Below are 14,998 nucleotides of genomic sequence, written 5' to 3'. Positions count from 1 at the left end.
CTATGTCAGGGAAAGAGCAGGTGTTCATAATGTTTTGGACACTCAGTGTGGAATGACGCACAATACCTACAAGTACTTACTCTGGTAAAACTTGCATTGCAGTGAAATGAATATGATCTCTTTGTTAAGACAATAAAGGATCACTGCGTTTTAATCTAATCAAAGTATAAAGTCATGAATTGCCCATTAACCCAGGCAGCCTAGCTCCTACCCTAGAACTAATATCTGGCCTCTCCTAAAGAGTGACCAGTAATATGATGCAGACACACAGCCCAAGGACGTGTTGATACAGCCTGGCTGTCTCACGCAGAAGCACACAGGTTTTTTCACTTGTTCTCCGCATCACACTTCTCTGTCCCTCTGTTGTGAGCTCTGCTGTGATGCGGCTTGTGTCGCTGAGTAAGCAATTCTAATATAACAACCTGAACCTGCATTGAGGCCCTAGGGGGGATTGGGGATGCATTGGGCCACGTTTTAGGGGTGAGTGAGTGCAGGCAGGAGCTGTGAGAGTTGGCACAGAGACAGGATGACACAGGGTAAAGAGAGGAGAGGAGTAGAAGAGAGGAGAGGAGAAGAGGAGAACTGAAGAAGAGAAGGGAGGAGAGAAGGGAGTGGAAGAAGAGTAGGGAGGGGAGGAGAAAGGAGGAGGGGAGAACAAAAGAGGAGAAAGGAGGAGAGGGGAGAGGTTGAGAGGAGAAGGGAGGGATGAGGGCAGGTGTGGAGTGGCGAAGCAAGGAGGAGGAGGAGAGAAAACAGAAATGAAGAAAATGTCAGAGAAGGGGACACCTACCCTCAGGACTCATGTTATAGGCCAGCTCCAGACTGTGTGAAGACCCGTTCACATTGGAGGCAGACGTGTGATGTGGCGGAATCTGGAAAGGAGGAGAGAAAGAAAGTAAGAGATGAAGAGGGGAGGGAAGGAGAGAAAAAAAGAGGTCAGCATCCTTCCCCTTTCAGCCAACACTCAAGTCAAAACCTGGACACACGTATCACCATGGCAACTATAAATATAAAAAAATGACACACACAATGGATTAGAGGTCAAGGTTAGCTGGGCCAAAGTTATCTGGGCACGCGACTCCCAATCCAATGCTTTGTTTTGACATCAATACTAGCAGGGCGATCGAATTAGCCAGTTACATCTCCGGAGTAATACAACAGGACAGGTCCGCTTCATAACATCGATCCAGAACTAAGCCCTGGGATCTAGGGACATTGACTAATGGTTTTGCTTTAAGTAGCATGCATCTGAAATCCAATATAATGCCATGACAGAGTGTGTCAGGATAACTAGCTCATGGATCCCCGTAGTGTTAGATAGTTTCCTGTCAGAACTCTGAAGCACTAATACAAAACACCCCCGCAATTAAATTGTATGGTTTGGTACTGGCACTTACCCTGTATATGGCTTACATTCTTCTGTTCGTTTTTTTTCCCTCTCTTATTTCTTGTGTTTTTTTTTTGTTATACTATTTTGATATTGAATACTGCAATGTTGGGAAGGGCTTGCAAGTTAAGCATTTCATTTTACTTGTGCAGGCCTTTTGAATTTATTTAAATTGACTGATTTCCTTATATGAACTGTAACTCAGGAAAATCTTTGAAATTGTCGCTTGTTGCATGTATATTTTGGTTTGGTAAGAAAATGTTTGATATTCGACTTTCTAATCCATTATTAGATAGGTAGCTCAATGAAAAGACAGAAGACGGTTCCACAAAAACACGTCTCTTCTGAATTGCTCTTAGAGTTCTCCATTCTGTGGACGTTGTGTGCCTACCCAAACTAACTCAAAAGAAAGTGAGCAGGTATGTATATCACTGTGTTAATTATGCATTTGGCGTAAAATAAGTGTTCTGCCCTTCAGAACAGTACAGGGTGTAAGGAACTATCTTAATGGATAGGCCTCCCCTACTGTCACTTATCAGGCAGAGAAAGAAGAAACACAAACTTTAATGGATCGAAATGAGGACCAATGTTGAAAAGAATGAATAATTTGATGAGGCTTTTTCCCAAAAGAGACAGCTGTGATGGCTGTTTGAATAGGTTATAATAAGACTGCTTTTTCAAGCATTCTTGGCTTTCACATGCGACAGAATCCGCCAAGTCATCCCAGTAATCTTTTCTATTATGGAAGAGAAGGTCTTTCAACACTTCTAGAAGTACATGGACCATAAGGCTTATTTCTGTTACCTGGACTAGAAAAGTGTATGCATTATTTAGTACACTATCTAAAGGAGGAATCTCAAGGTGAAACACCTTTGAACTGGGTGGATTACATCATCAATCTTTCTTTTCAATATGTTATTTTGTGGATGTCTTCAGAGTAACTAAGTTCTATCAAACGTTATGGACCTTTCAAGTAAACACGGTGTAGGTGTTGCCAAACTGTAATAATCATCTTGAGAAGGTTGAAGTGCTGTTGTCTACACTGTCAACAGGTTCAAGCGTTCTGGCCAGCCACTATTCCTGATCTAATGCACTTGAGGTTAAATCATTTGCTACTATATAGTTATTTATAGCATATGTCTAAATATACAAAATCACCCTTCCTATACAGGTACATACAGTACAATAGCATTATCTGGAGATTATAGGTGGTGTGTGTGTGAGACACGGTTTGTGTGTGTGACTCACCTTGAAGCTGTGTATACTGCGGGGGCTGGTGGGGGAGGAGCTATTGGATTTGGTGGACTTGGGGGTGGAGATCGTACTGCTGGGGACACCATTGACTGGAGAGGACAGAGAGAGAGAAAAGAGGGAAGGAGAGAGGGAGGAAGCCATAGTAAGACAATGATAGGGCTAGGGCTGGCCCAACAGGATGTGCCCATGTGGGGAATGGCAAACGAGAGAGGAAGTCCTTTTTCCTCTGGAGAGATGTGGCTGGTTAAAAGTGCATTACTGTTATTACATTGTGTATTCTATTTTTCTTAACTTCTTTGAATACTAAAGGAAATGCCTCTATCACAGGAAGTGATATACGATAGGGCAGGAAATCCATTTGTGCCACAACAAAGTTCACTTTGAATGGGTTTACGTTCACTCAGTTGACAAAACTCTGTACAAACAGTTTTTCACAAGGAATTCAAGTCCATGATCTTTCCTTAAGACCGAGTGCTAGATTTTCTTAAGGTGTAGTGTGGCGTTTCGTGTCTAGAACTGTGTGTGACTGTCCAACTTCCTGTCCGGTCCCCTGTGGGGAGAAGCAGGTTGTGTTTGGCTCCAGCAGACAGACACGCAGGGTCACCCCAGGTGCCTCCGCAGGCTGCCTGGATAATCTGTCTGCAGCTAAGGCCACATGAAAGCTACAACCCTGAGGGTTCAAGGGTACCTCACGCAGCCTACCTCCAGGAACCTCCCTGTGTCACAAACAGTCCTCTCCTCAAACAACAGGGCCAGGCATTGCCTTTCTTTGGAGAAGTCGGCTGTATTGGTAATGGTAGTGTATTTCTGTGAAAGGCCTCATCTGCCACACACTCTAGATTCTTGGCAGGTACACTGCCACACACTGTACCCGTTCCCTGAGACAACCAATCTGGACCTACGAACAACAGTCAGAACCACCAATACAGTACAGCACCTACTAGGAAATGTGATGCCAGACAACTGATGAGATTATTCAATTCAATTAGAAGGGCTCAGTGAAAGCAGCTGAAGACTAAAGCACTGAGGCTAATTTAGTACATGGGTTTGTATCAGCCTGTCCTGCACCAGTCTGTGCTCAGATTCGATGCATACTGTAGAAGCCAGAGAGAGTTTCTGGGCCAGGGCCAGGAAGAGAGGAGAGAGAAAAACACAGAGCGAAAAAGAGAGAGAGCAAGAGCCAGAGAAAGAGAGGGGGAGAAAGAGAGAGCGATATCCAGAGATCTTTAAATAGTCTTGGGTCAGGGTGGCAGGCCAGGGAGGTCCACAGTGGAGCAGAGTTCCTTCAGAGTAATTGATGGCACTTCCCTACACAGCAGGAGGCTGACTGACATTACAACATACTGTACTGAAAGAGACTAACTGGACCTCTCGCAGGGCCCCGTCAGCCACAAGGTCAACCTCAGGCCACGGGTGCACTGACCAAGACTCCAAGCAGTCAGGAACTTCAAAAGGGTTTCATTGGTGCCCTCTCTGAGAAAGACTCATGTAGTGATTATTGTTAAAATATTGTGGTGATGATTAAGGCCAGGAGTTATTCCTGGTTAGGCTTCATGCTCAGGGGAAAACTCAAGGTCCTAGTAATGATAGCTAGCTAGATGAAAATGAGTGGTTTGTTGTGGTTGGGTAATGGGCCAATAGAGTGGGCAGTGCAGGATGTCAACAGGCTTACCTGGGGATTTAACAGGAGACTGACTACTGGTGGAGTAATGGATTGGTCTTCTTACTGCAGAGAGAAAGAGAAAATTGCAAACAAAAATATTTTACAGCTCGAGGTTTCAATGTCCAACTTAAAGCCTCAAAATCAAATTTTAACTGAGCTTCAGATAATTGGCCAAAGTTCGGTAATTGGTCGGTAATTAGTTCGGTAATTGGCCAAATGGCCATTAGCCTGCCAAAATCCTGACACTCTTTTTGAGGTGATTACACTAGTTAGTGTCAGATGAAAATCAGTTACTCAGTCCATCACCCAATAACTGTTTGTGTGTGTGTGTGTGTTTGTTTGTTTGTTTGTGTGTACGTGCATGCATGTGTATACCTATGCCAGGGGACTTGATACGGCGTGAGAGTCCAGGGCTCTTGCTCCCAGCAGCCCTCGTTGGAGTCGGCGAGCGAGCAGAGTATGAGGACTTGAGCACCCGGCATTCTGTGAAGACAACACACACAGGGTTAAAACCACACTCACACACCGACCTCATTTCCTATCTAGCACAATTCAATATAGTCCCCAGTGTTCCAGTCAAACTATTCTAAAATAGCTCCAGCTAGGAACTTGCTCCATAATATAATTGGCTCTCTTTGAGAAAGCATTAAGTACGGAGTGTTCAAGAAGTTAAGAATGTTTAATTCACGCAGAGAGCTTTCCACAAAAAAAAACTCAGTTAAGCGTTTGCTTTTTCCAAACGAACACCACATGTGCAATCGTCTGTGGCTCTGTGCGCGCCATAACTCCATGAAAAATTCACAAGCTGTGGTAATTACGCTATCGTGTCTGCTGCCTGCTGCGCTGCTACCAACGCCGTTGTGCTAGTACACCAGCTGGCAGAGCTGACAGAGCTGCGCTGCATGCTGGAGCAGTAGGTGTCGGGGTAACGAGGTTGGTGGTTCAACTGTTGTAGTGGTGTTGCACAGACACATACAACAGTGGAGGCTGGTGAGGGGAGGACGGCTCATAATAATGGCTGGAACGGAGTGAACGGAATCAAACACCTGGAAACCACGTGTTCAATGTATTTGACACCATTCTACTGATCCCGCTCCAGCCGCTACCACGAGCCCCGTCCTCCCCAATTAAGGTGCCACCAACCGCCTGTGATACACTTCACAGACAGAGCGAGCTGCGTTCAGGAGCAGCATATGACTGGTTACTATAATGAGACTAGTGGTTAAACTGTCTGGGTTAATTGGGGGGTGTTACAGTGCTAGACGCTATTATGACACCGTGAACACAGAGGAGGAACCAACCAACTGTGGCCAATTGGAGACAAATGATTCCCTATGAAGTGGACGTGACCCAAGCCTGTTATTGGAGCAGACCCCAGGTGCGATTCTGTTTACTACAATGCTAGCTACTGTACCACGCAAGTTTGTTTACTTGCAGTGTTGACTTTTTATATCGTTCCCTAAACTGTGTTTGGATTTGACACTGTTCTCCACAATTGAGTCTGACAGTGCAACAGCCCATTGGGACTCCTGTAAGACTTTGCAAAGACTTAGCAGCTGAAAAGAGGTACCTAGAGCAAACACTTGTTTTTGAGAAGACCTAATTCTTCAAATGGAGCATGGCAGGAGAAGTAGGACAAGGAAGCGCTAAAACAACTGAAGAACAGATTCAGCTGAAGAAACTAAACACTCATCGTTAGAACAAACAGTGTTTACACCTGTGTGTGTGCGCGTGTGTGTGTGTGTGTGTTTTAAAGATGCACTATGCAGAAATCACTCTGCCATTTCCTTGTTGCTAACATTTTAATAGTTTGCCTAATTTCTGTTTATGTGAAAAAACAAGCAAGTATAGTGTAGAGAATCATTGTACCATCTAAACTGCAGTGAAATATATTTTCAGCTGGTGCACACAACCGAAAGTAAAAGACACAAAAACTAAACTAAAAAATGGGCCATATAGAAATAGAGCACATAGAACAGATATACCGCTTCTTAGACTTGCTTTCAATGCGAGTGGCAGATCTATACCTCTTTTCTATACCTTTTTTTTTTTTTGTCCAAAAAGTGACATATTGCAGCTTTAAATGTTATGTTACAGGAGCAACACCAAGAAAACAGGATGTAGCTAGAACCTTGGGAATAGTTTGGACAGGTGTCTAAAATTAGCCTGTTTGGATATTATACGTCCTGTCTCCACCTTATCTAGCACAGAGGATAGGGGACTGCAGAGGAGTTGTACTGACATCGGCCTGCTTAAGATAACAATGGGTTAGCTATGGACTAAAGAGGCCATATCCTGCTGCAGTAGGGGGTATCGCTGCGGACATCTTTTAAGTGATTTTCAAGAACGTCTTCTTCTCAACATGGGGACGGTACATATACACATAATGACATTCACTCAAGAACCCTGGAATGGAATGTACTACTACAACTACACCCTACAAAATGTGACTGCAGCCACTTTCCCCTACAGAAGTCAGGAATCTGTGTGTGTTCAGACCGATAGTCTCACACATACTGTAATCAATCGTTTCCCTCTCGGAGGAGAGGAATGAACTAAGATATTGAGTGATGATCACACTATGTTAGAGTCATGATTAAGCATCACGAGTCACCGGAACCACTTTTAGAACAATTATGAGTCTCATTCAACTGAGAAAATGAACGTTCACTGTTGTATAGTTGACAGATAATTATCATGTTCCACCTTTCAGACACACTTCATCCTGACTTCTAGTATGAAAAGGGGAAAGTGGTTTGGCATTGACATCTCTTTAGGGAAGTTACACTATACTATGAGAGACAGAAAGGAGGGGTATGTCCAAAATGGCAACCTATTCCCAATATAGTACACTCCTTTTCACCAGAGCCCTATGGAGGCTCTATAGGGAATAGTGTGCAATTTTTATGACCTTTATTTAACCAGGAAGTCCCATTGAGGTCAGAAGACCTCTTTGCCGAGGGAGACCTGGCATGTCCCACGCACCCTATGAAGGAAATAGGAAGGAAAGTGGGAGGGAAGGGTTGGGACAGAGAGGCCATAGAAATATAGACACTAGAACAGGAATCTACATCTATTTCTATGAGAGAGACCAAGGTTTCACAACATACAGGTGATGTTAGATTTAGTTAGTCAGGCCTACCAGTCACAAAGGCTACAGAAGCCTTACCACTGTGATCCAACAGGAAGTCATCCTGGGCGTAGCGGTACTTCTCTGGGCCGCACGCGATGAACACGTCGTCCTCGCCGAAGAAGTCCTGGAGACAGGTGATCTGGGGAGAGGGAGAGGAAGGTAAGCTAGTGCAGAGGAAGGTAAGCTAGAAGAGGAATCATGTGTAGGTCCTTGAGTTTAGAGGAAAAACTCTGGGCACTAGTTATAGAAATATTATGGGCCCTCGCAAGACATCTTCTAAAGTTCTGTCTAATGGGGTGTACCCATACCATGCATCTCTGTGGAGAATTACCTAATTTCATTTGTGGAAACAGTAGCTCATCCACTATTTAATATGCAGACAGAAGCCGAATGGGAATCCAATCGTTTCACACCCTATTGTACTCACTATTGCATAATCTCTGTGTGAACATCCCACTCTCCAGGACATAGTCTTTCAGATGATTCTACTAAACATCACAATTATATTATAGCTGGATCCCACTCTGGTAGAACTGGAGAAGAACGGGCCATTATTATAACATGTCATGTTGTTGAAGGATGTCTGTGGTATTTCATTATTTTCCGCACATCACTGTGTGTGTGTGTGTGTGTGTGTGTGTGTGTGTGTGTGTGTGTGTGTGTGTGTGTGTGTGTGTGTGTGTGTGTGTCGCTACATGCTGACGGCTCACTCGAACAGCCCAATTAAAATCTGTCTGTGATGTGATAGCTCTTTCATGGTTGCTAAGCTCAGTGCCACAATGAACGAGGCAACACTTTACAGCTTACAGCAAAGAGCTGAGGGTCAAAATATCACAACAATAAAGTACTGCAGAGTCTAAATACACTGTCATGTGAGGAAATCACTGCAGCAAGCATTTCTGTTGCGTAGGCTGTTTCTTTATCGCCCTCTCTTCACCTTCCATCTCCATTTTGTCTTCTCTCCACTTCCAGGTTAGTGTTTTTCGTCATGAATCTTGCCCTGGAGGCAGCTCTGCAGATTGGTCACTAGCTGGCACATGATTCTAAACCTAACCTTAACACCACTGCTAACCCTAATGCCCAACCTTAACCACACTGCTAACCCTAATGCCTAACCCTAACCTTAACCACACTGCTAACCCTAATGCCTAACCCTAACCGTACATTCATTTTGACTTGCAGCTGGCCCATCTAGCGGACATCGCTCAGTTCTGCCTCCAGGGCAAGATTCATGACAATAAACGTCAACCTGCCTTCCACCTCTCCTTTCTCTCATGTAATATCTATAGCTACCATGATTTAATCACACAAAGCAGAGGGAGTTGCGCCTACATTACTTATCACACACACACACACACACACACACACACACACACACACACACACACACACACACACACACACACACACACAAGCTCCTCTGCATTACTGTCGTAGTGCATTCAGCCCAGGCAGGCAGGGAGTATCAGTGGGTGGACAGGCAGGACGGGGATTCCTTTATCATCATCATCATCATCATCATCTCACCCCCACACACCCCACTCATACTCTGGGAGAGGGGAGAGAGGGTTGACTGGTTGGAGCCAGTTAGGGAGGCAGATGGGACAGCCACAGAAGCTTGGGGGTTGAGGCAGTGGAAGAGGGACTGTGTGTGGTGGGCCTGGACTCTGGAGCAGATGGAGAGCAGTCTGCTGGAGGACCTTCTCTCTCAGGACTGCAGATTTATAAATATGCCAACTCAAAACAGCAACAGCCATCATAACACATTGACCAAAATCCTCTTCCAATACAGATTCCAAATCTCCTCCATCCCCACACATCATTTTAAGGGCTCAGACAGAAACTATGTCATGCTGACTTAATACATGAATGGATGACTTGACTTGGCAGTGTGTTGTGAGGCAAAATCTAAATCAATAGCCATTGGAGGCTGAGAGAGAGAGACAGACAGACAGACAGACAGACAGACAGACAGACAGACAGACAGACAGACAGACAGACAGACAGACAGACAGACAGACAGACAGACAGACAGACAGAGACAGGCAGGAGACAGAGACAGGAGACAGACATGAGACAGACAGGAGACAGAGACAGACAGACAGGAGACAGAGACAGACAGGAGACAGAGAGAGATAAACAGAGACAGACAGAGACAGAGAGAGATAAACAGAGACAGAGAGAGACAAACAGAGACAGAGAGAGATAAACAGAGACAGAGAGAGACAGACAGAGACAGAGAGAGATAAACAGAGACAGACAGAGACAGACAGAGACAGAGAGAGATAAACAGAGACAGACAGAGACAGACAGAGACAGAGAGAGATAAACAGAGACAGAGAGAGATAAACAGAGACAGAGAGAGATAAACAGAGACAGAGAGAGACAAACAGAAACAGACAGAGACAGAGAGAGATAAACAGAGACAGACAGAGACAGAGAGAGATAAACAGAGACAGAGAGAGATAAACAGAGACAGAGAGAGATAAACAGAGACAGAGAGAGACAAACAGAAACAGACAGAGACAGAGAGAGATAAACAGAGACAGACAGAGACAGAGAGAGATAAACAGAGACAGACAGAGACAGACAGAAACAGACAGAGACAGAGAGAGATAAACAGAGACAGACAGAGACAGACAGAGACAGAGAGAGATAAACAGAGACAGACAGAGACAGACAGAGACAAACAGAGACAGAAAGCAGTGAGGTGAGAGGTGTGTGTGTTTGGCAGGCAGTGGCTCTTGGGTGGCATAGCTGAGATGGCTGCCATTCCTCAGCCAGGATCACTTACACTGAGCAGCTGATCACCAGGACAACTAGCCATATGTTGGCGTCGTCATGGCGACGGCTTTAAGACCGGGAGCAGTAGACATTGCTGGAACACTTCAGCTGCCTTTGATGATCTTTCCCATCGGATGAAGGCCTTCACAACACATATGTAACCTACAGGCTACAGATCCTATGAGATGTGATAGTGTACATGCACCATGGATTAAGTCCAGTACCATGAGTACATTGTTAATGAAAAGGACAAACCATATAAGCTAATGTCGTAAGCTGCTCAGTGGTACTGCCAAGTATTAGTATTTTACTAGGATCCCCATTAGCTGCTGCTAACACAGCAGATACTCTTCCTGGGATCCACACCAAACACACTACAGACTCATGTAAAACATTCTAAATATGCACTCACAGTGACACATCAGATATTCTCAGAATCTAATGCCATAAGCATTAGCTGACATGATAGTGAAGTTCAGAACACTGCAGATCTAGGGTCAGATCTCAGGTAAGAAAAGCCAGTAGTTTTCCATCCATCCAGGGCTGAGCTGTCCAGACAGAGTCTGCATTATGGGGACACAGTACAGCGTGTGACAGAGTCTGCATTATGAGGACACGGTGTGTGACAGCCAGCAGCATCAGACTGCTGAGGTGGCCTTGTCACTGTGTCCCCTGCCTGGGTACAGGCCAGTGGTGATGACACCAGCAGACAGGACAGGAGACGTTGGTGATAGTGCGGGGGGAAATCTCTGGGATCTGGAAAAGCAATACGACACTATTATGGGTACAGTACGACACTATTATGGTACAGTACGACACTATTATGGGTACAGTACGACATTATTATGGGTACAGTACACAACACAAGCCCAACACTTTTCACTTTCACACAGACGTTTGACAATTTGACCACAGAAGAGGTACTCCTTTTAGTTGTCAGAGAGGAGAGTGAATTAGATAGGTTATTTCGTATCGCCCCTGGAAACGGTTGCCCGGTTGATTGCCACCTGGGAAACCACTGTGGCGACCCCACAGTGGGGCGATGTGATTGTCCAGGAGGCTTCAGGCCTGGCTACCATCGTGGCAGCCTCCCGGAGGCTGAATAGGACTACTGTAGATCACTGTGGGTCATTTAAGATGGCCTGTGGTTCCCAGGAGGCCAAGGACAGACGGAGATAAGGGGGATACACTCACAGGGTTTTGGAAAGAAAGAGAGGTGAGAAAGAAGGGATAAAAGAGGTCTTTAAACAAGGTTGTTTACAAAATGTCTGCTCCCACAGAAGAAGCACAGTCCCAATTGTGCTGACTACATCCTCTGGAGAGCATCCTCTCTAAGTGCATGCTGAGGCCACGGTACCGTCTGGGGGAATAGTAGTGAACAGATTAATAAGGCAGGATAAGGATGTCAGACCTCATAGTCCATGTTGCTGTTTGTGTTCCCTTGACAACCGCTGCCAGGATCAACAACAGCCAATGGCACACAGACCCTGTCAGGTTGAATTAGTCCTATCCGGGAGATTAATCATTTGGGGGAGGGGGGGAATCTTGTGGCTGTGTGTCTTTGGGGTGTGTGTCTTTGGTGAGTGAAAGTTAATCTTATGTATGTGTCTGTGTTTCTTTGGGGTGACATCTGTAACCTCAGTTTGCCCTCCCATCTCACACACTTTTTCAAATGTTGACCTTTCCTTGTTCTCCGTTTGTCCCTCTCTGCCTCTGGCCTTCCCATCTCTCCTATTCTGCCCTGGCCGACCCAGCAACAGAGAGAAATATGGGTTGAGGACTTGGGGGGCAAAACACACCCCCTAAAACAGCTGTTGTTGTGTGAGAAAGTCAGAACTAAAATATCTGATTTGATATATAATTAACGACTGTTTACTAGTGGTTCAATTATGAGGTTGGCATTTAGATCGACAATGGGATGTTCCTATGAGGATATTGATGTGAAAAATCCATCATTGACAGGCTCATGCTGTGGGCTATAAAACAACAATTTAAACAGATTAAAACATTCAGGATGATGTTATTACTTGCTAGAAGACGGCATGTTTGGAAAACCATCAACAAAAAAGACATTGCTCATCCTAATTTCTTAATTCCATTCTTTTAGATGTGTGTGTATTGTTACATACTACTGTACTGTTGGAGCTGGAGAATCAAGTATTTCGCTACACTCTCAATAACATCTGCTAAATATGTGTACGCAACCAATAAAATTTGATTTGACATTGATGTGAGCTAAAATATCACTTTCACCCAATGGAGAAATGGGCTAAATTATCCCCGAAAGGGACATGGACTCTGACTGAACTGACAGATGTGAAGGCCATTGAGCTAACAACCACTGTGGGACAGAAGGAATCCTACCCAGCTCTCATACAGGACAAGCTATACAGAACATCACAAGACCTTTTACGTCTTGAAACGGAGCTGGAATGTCATCACTCGTTCACAGAGAAAAAGATATTCATCAACTGAAAAGCAAGACAGCAATTCTCATAAAAGGTGAGTGGAGTAGACTAGGCTACAGCTCTCGATCGTTGCTTACTTCCCTTTCCATAATGAAGGTGGTAGCGGGTCGATTAGTGGGTGTACTCTGAGGCGCTGCAGTGGGAGTGAGGATGAAAATATAGACCCCCATTATCATCATCACAGGCCTGACAGCCCAATCGCTGTAATCATGGGGTGGGAGGGTGACAGTAATAAGAGGGTAAGAGGGGTGGGATCTCCCGGGAATGGAGGAGAGAGGGAGTGAAGAAAGAGAGGGATGGTTTGGGAGAGAGAGCTGGTTTACGCAGGAGAGAAGAGAAAGGAGGGAGGGAAAAAGAGGGGGATCGTTTAGAAGGAGCGAGAGAGAGGGAAACTCTGTGCCTACTGCCTTCAGCGAGGTCGGAGTAGCGTACTGCAATGCACAGCACCATGGAAGAGGAGTCAGGACAGAGTGCATTGTGGGATATTGGGGTTGTCCTCACACGGGTTACCAACTATTCAGAGCCGTAGGCTACACACCATAAGTACGAACAGGCAAATGAATCCGCCTCATTCCAAATGTATGATAATTGGATTCCTCTTTTTAAGACTGATTAGCTAGTTAGTTACTCTACGGTGCAGGATACGTAAACTGCTGCTTAATCTGTGAGTGGAGTGTAGACTACTGGTTCATTATTTTAGATTAGAGTGGTAACTCTCCTCACTCATGTTAGACAACCAGCCTTTGACGAGATGGAGGGAGAGGAAAAACACAGAGCTAGGGGGAGAAATTAAGCTCATCATTAGCTAGCTGTGCTGAATTAAGACTAGCGATTAGCGGCTAAACACCGTAGGCTTTTTACCAGCGCAAATTCCAGTTGGCCTCAAATCCATACGGAGGTGGCTTTTGAATAGCCTAAACCACCAAACAACGGAAAAAAGGAGCTGGCTTTGGTATTCATCAGGCCTTCCTCAGTGAGACCGGACAATGGCAGCAGCAAGCGGAATCCAGTCAAATTAATTCGCTTACATTCAAATCACAGTTGAGGGAACATTAATTCTGAGAACCTTTAACAGAGCAGTACCAAAAGAGCGTGTCACTGTGGATTCTCTGCTACCAGGCCATTTAGATGGAAAACCACGGCAATATAACATGATACATACTTAATGACTGGCATTTTATATTACGACACCTAAAGAAAAATGGCTATTCCTCAGTCAAGGCGAATAGCTCAGAGAACGGTGACAACAAAATCTAAATGTCAGAGAGCTTCTCGCTCCATAAAAACACTAGTATTACTGACTGCTGGTGAAATCCCTGTAGCTAAAGACTAGCCTAACTCCCCTGTAGACAACTGAACTCTGGCACACCAGACTACAGAGAACTCAGCCCAGCAGGCCTATCTCTTACACACTCAGACAGCCAGCTGTGTCTCCCCTCTGAGATCTGAGTCACATCCCTGTGCAGTGACATGATCCTATAACGTATACAGTCCACCCCCTCTGATCCTATACCGTAATACAGTACACCCCCTCTGATCCTATACCCTAATACAGTACACCCCTCTGATCCTATACCGTAATACAGTACACCAATCTGATCCTATACCGTAATACAGTACACCCCTCTGATCCTATACCGTAATACAGTACACCCCTCTGATCCTATACCGTAATACAGTCCACCCCTCTGATCCTATACCGTAATACAGTCCACCCCTCTGATCCTATACCGTAATACAGTACACCCCCTCTGATCCTATACCGTAATACAGTACACCCCTCTGATCCTATACCGTAATACAGTCCACCCCTCTGATCCTATACCGTAATACAGTACACCCCTCTGATCCTATACCGTAATACAGTACACCCCTCTGATCCTATACCGTAATACAGTACACCCCTCTGATCCTATACCGTAATACAGTACACCCCTCTGATCCTATACCGTAATACAGTCCACCCCTCTGATCCTATACCGTAATACAGTCCACCCCTCTGATCCTATACCGTAATACAGTCCACCCCTCTGATCCTATACCGTAATACAGTCCACCCCTCTGATCCTATACCGTAATACAGTCCACCCCTCTGATCCTATACCGTAATACAGTACACCCCCTCTGATCCTATACCGTAATACAGTCCACCCCCTCTGATCCTATACCGTAATACAGTCCACCCCCTCTGATCCTATACCGTAATACAGTCCACCCCCTCTGATCCTATACCGTAATACAGTCCACCCCTCTGATCCTATACCCTAATGCAGTCCACCCCTCTGATCCTATACCCTAATGCAGTACAC

The 14,998-nt window shown here is 45.1% G+C and overlaps 1 protein-coding gene across 4 annotated transcripts in view; it reads right to left on the bottom strand.

Annotated features, from left to right (window-relative positions):
* LOC106602362 (serine/threonine-protein kinase DCLK2) overlaps nt 1-14,998 on the bottom strand; it is an 87,630-nt gene that overhangs the window by 19,541 nt on the left and 53,091 nt on the right. For 3 of the 4 annotated variants that reach the window (XM_045716590.1, XM_014194957.2, XM_045716592.1), the window contains exons 3-7: nt 7,447-7,576; nt 4,680-4,787; nt 4,314-4,367; nt 2,636-2,730; nt 791-872 (exon numbers count right to left, since the gene is read on the bottom strand). In XM_045716590.1, the coding sequence (XP_045572546.1) occupies nt 791-872; nt 2,636-2,730; nt 4,314-4,367; nt 4,680-4,787; nt 7,447-7,576 (469 nt within the window). The remainder of the gene's footprint in view (nt 1-790; nt 873-2,635; nt 2,731-4,313; nt 4,368-4,679; nt 4,788-7,446; nt 7,577-14,998) is intronic. The other variant, XM_045716591.1, reaches the window with a different exon arrangement.

The sequence above is a fragment of the Salmo salar genome, chromosome ssa04, assembly GCF_905237065.1.
Source record: "Salmo salar chromosome ssa04, Ssal_v3.1, whole genome shotgun sequence".
Taxonomy (NCBI): Eukaryota; Metazoa; Chordata; class Actinopteri; order Salmoniformes; family Salmonidae; genus Salmo; species Salmo salar.
The sequence above is the reverse complement of the archived record's forward strand: the minus strand, read 5'-3'. Positions and strand labels throughout refer to the sequence as shown.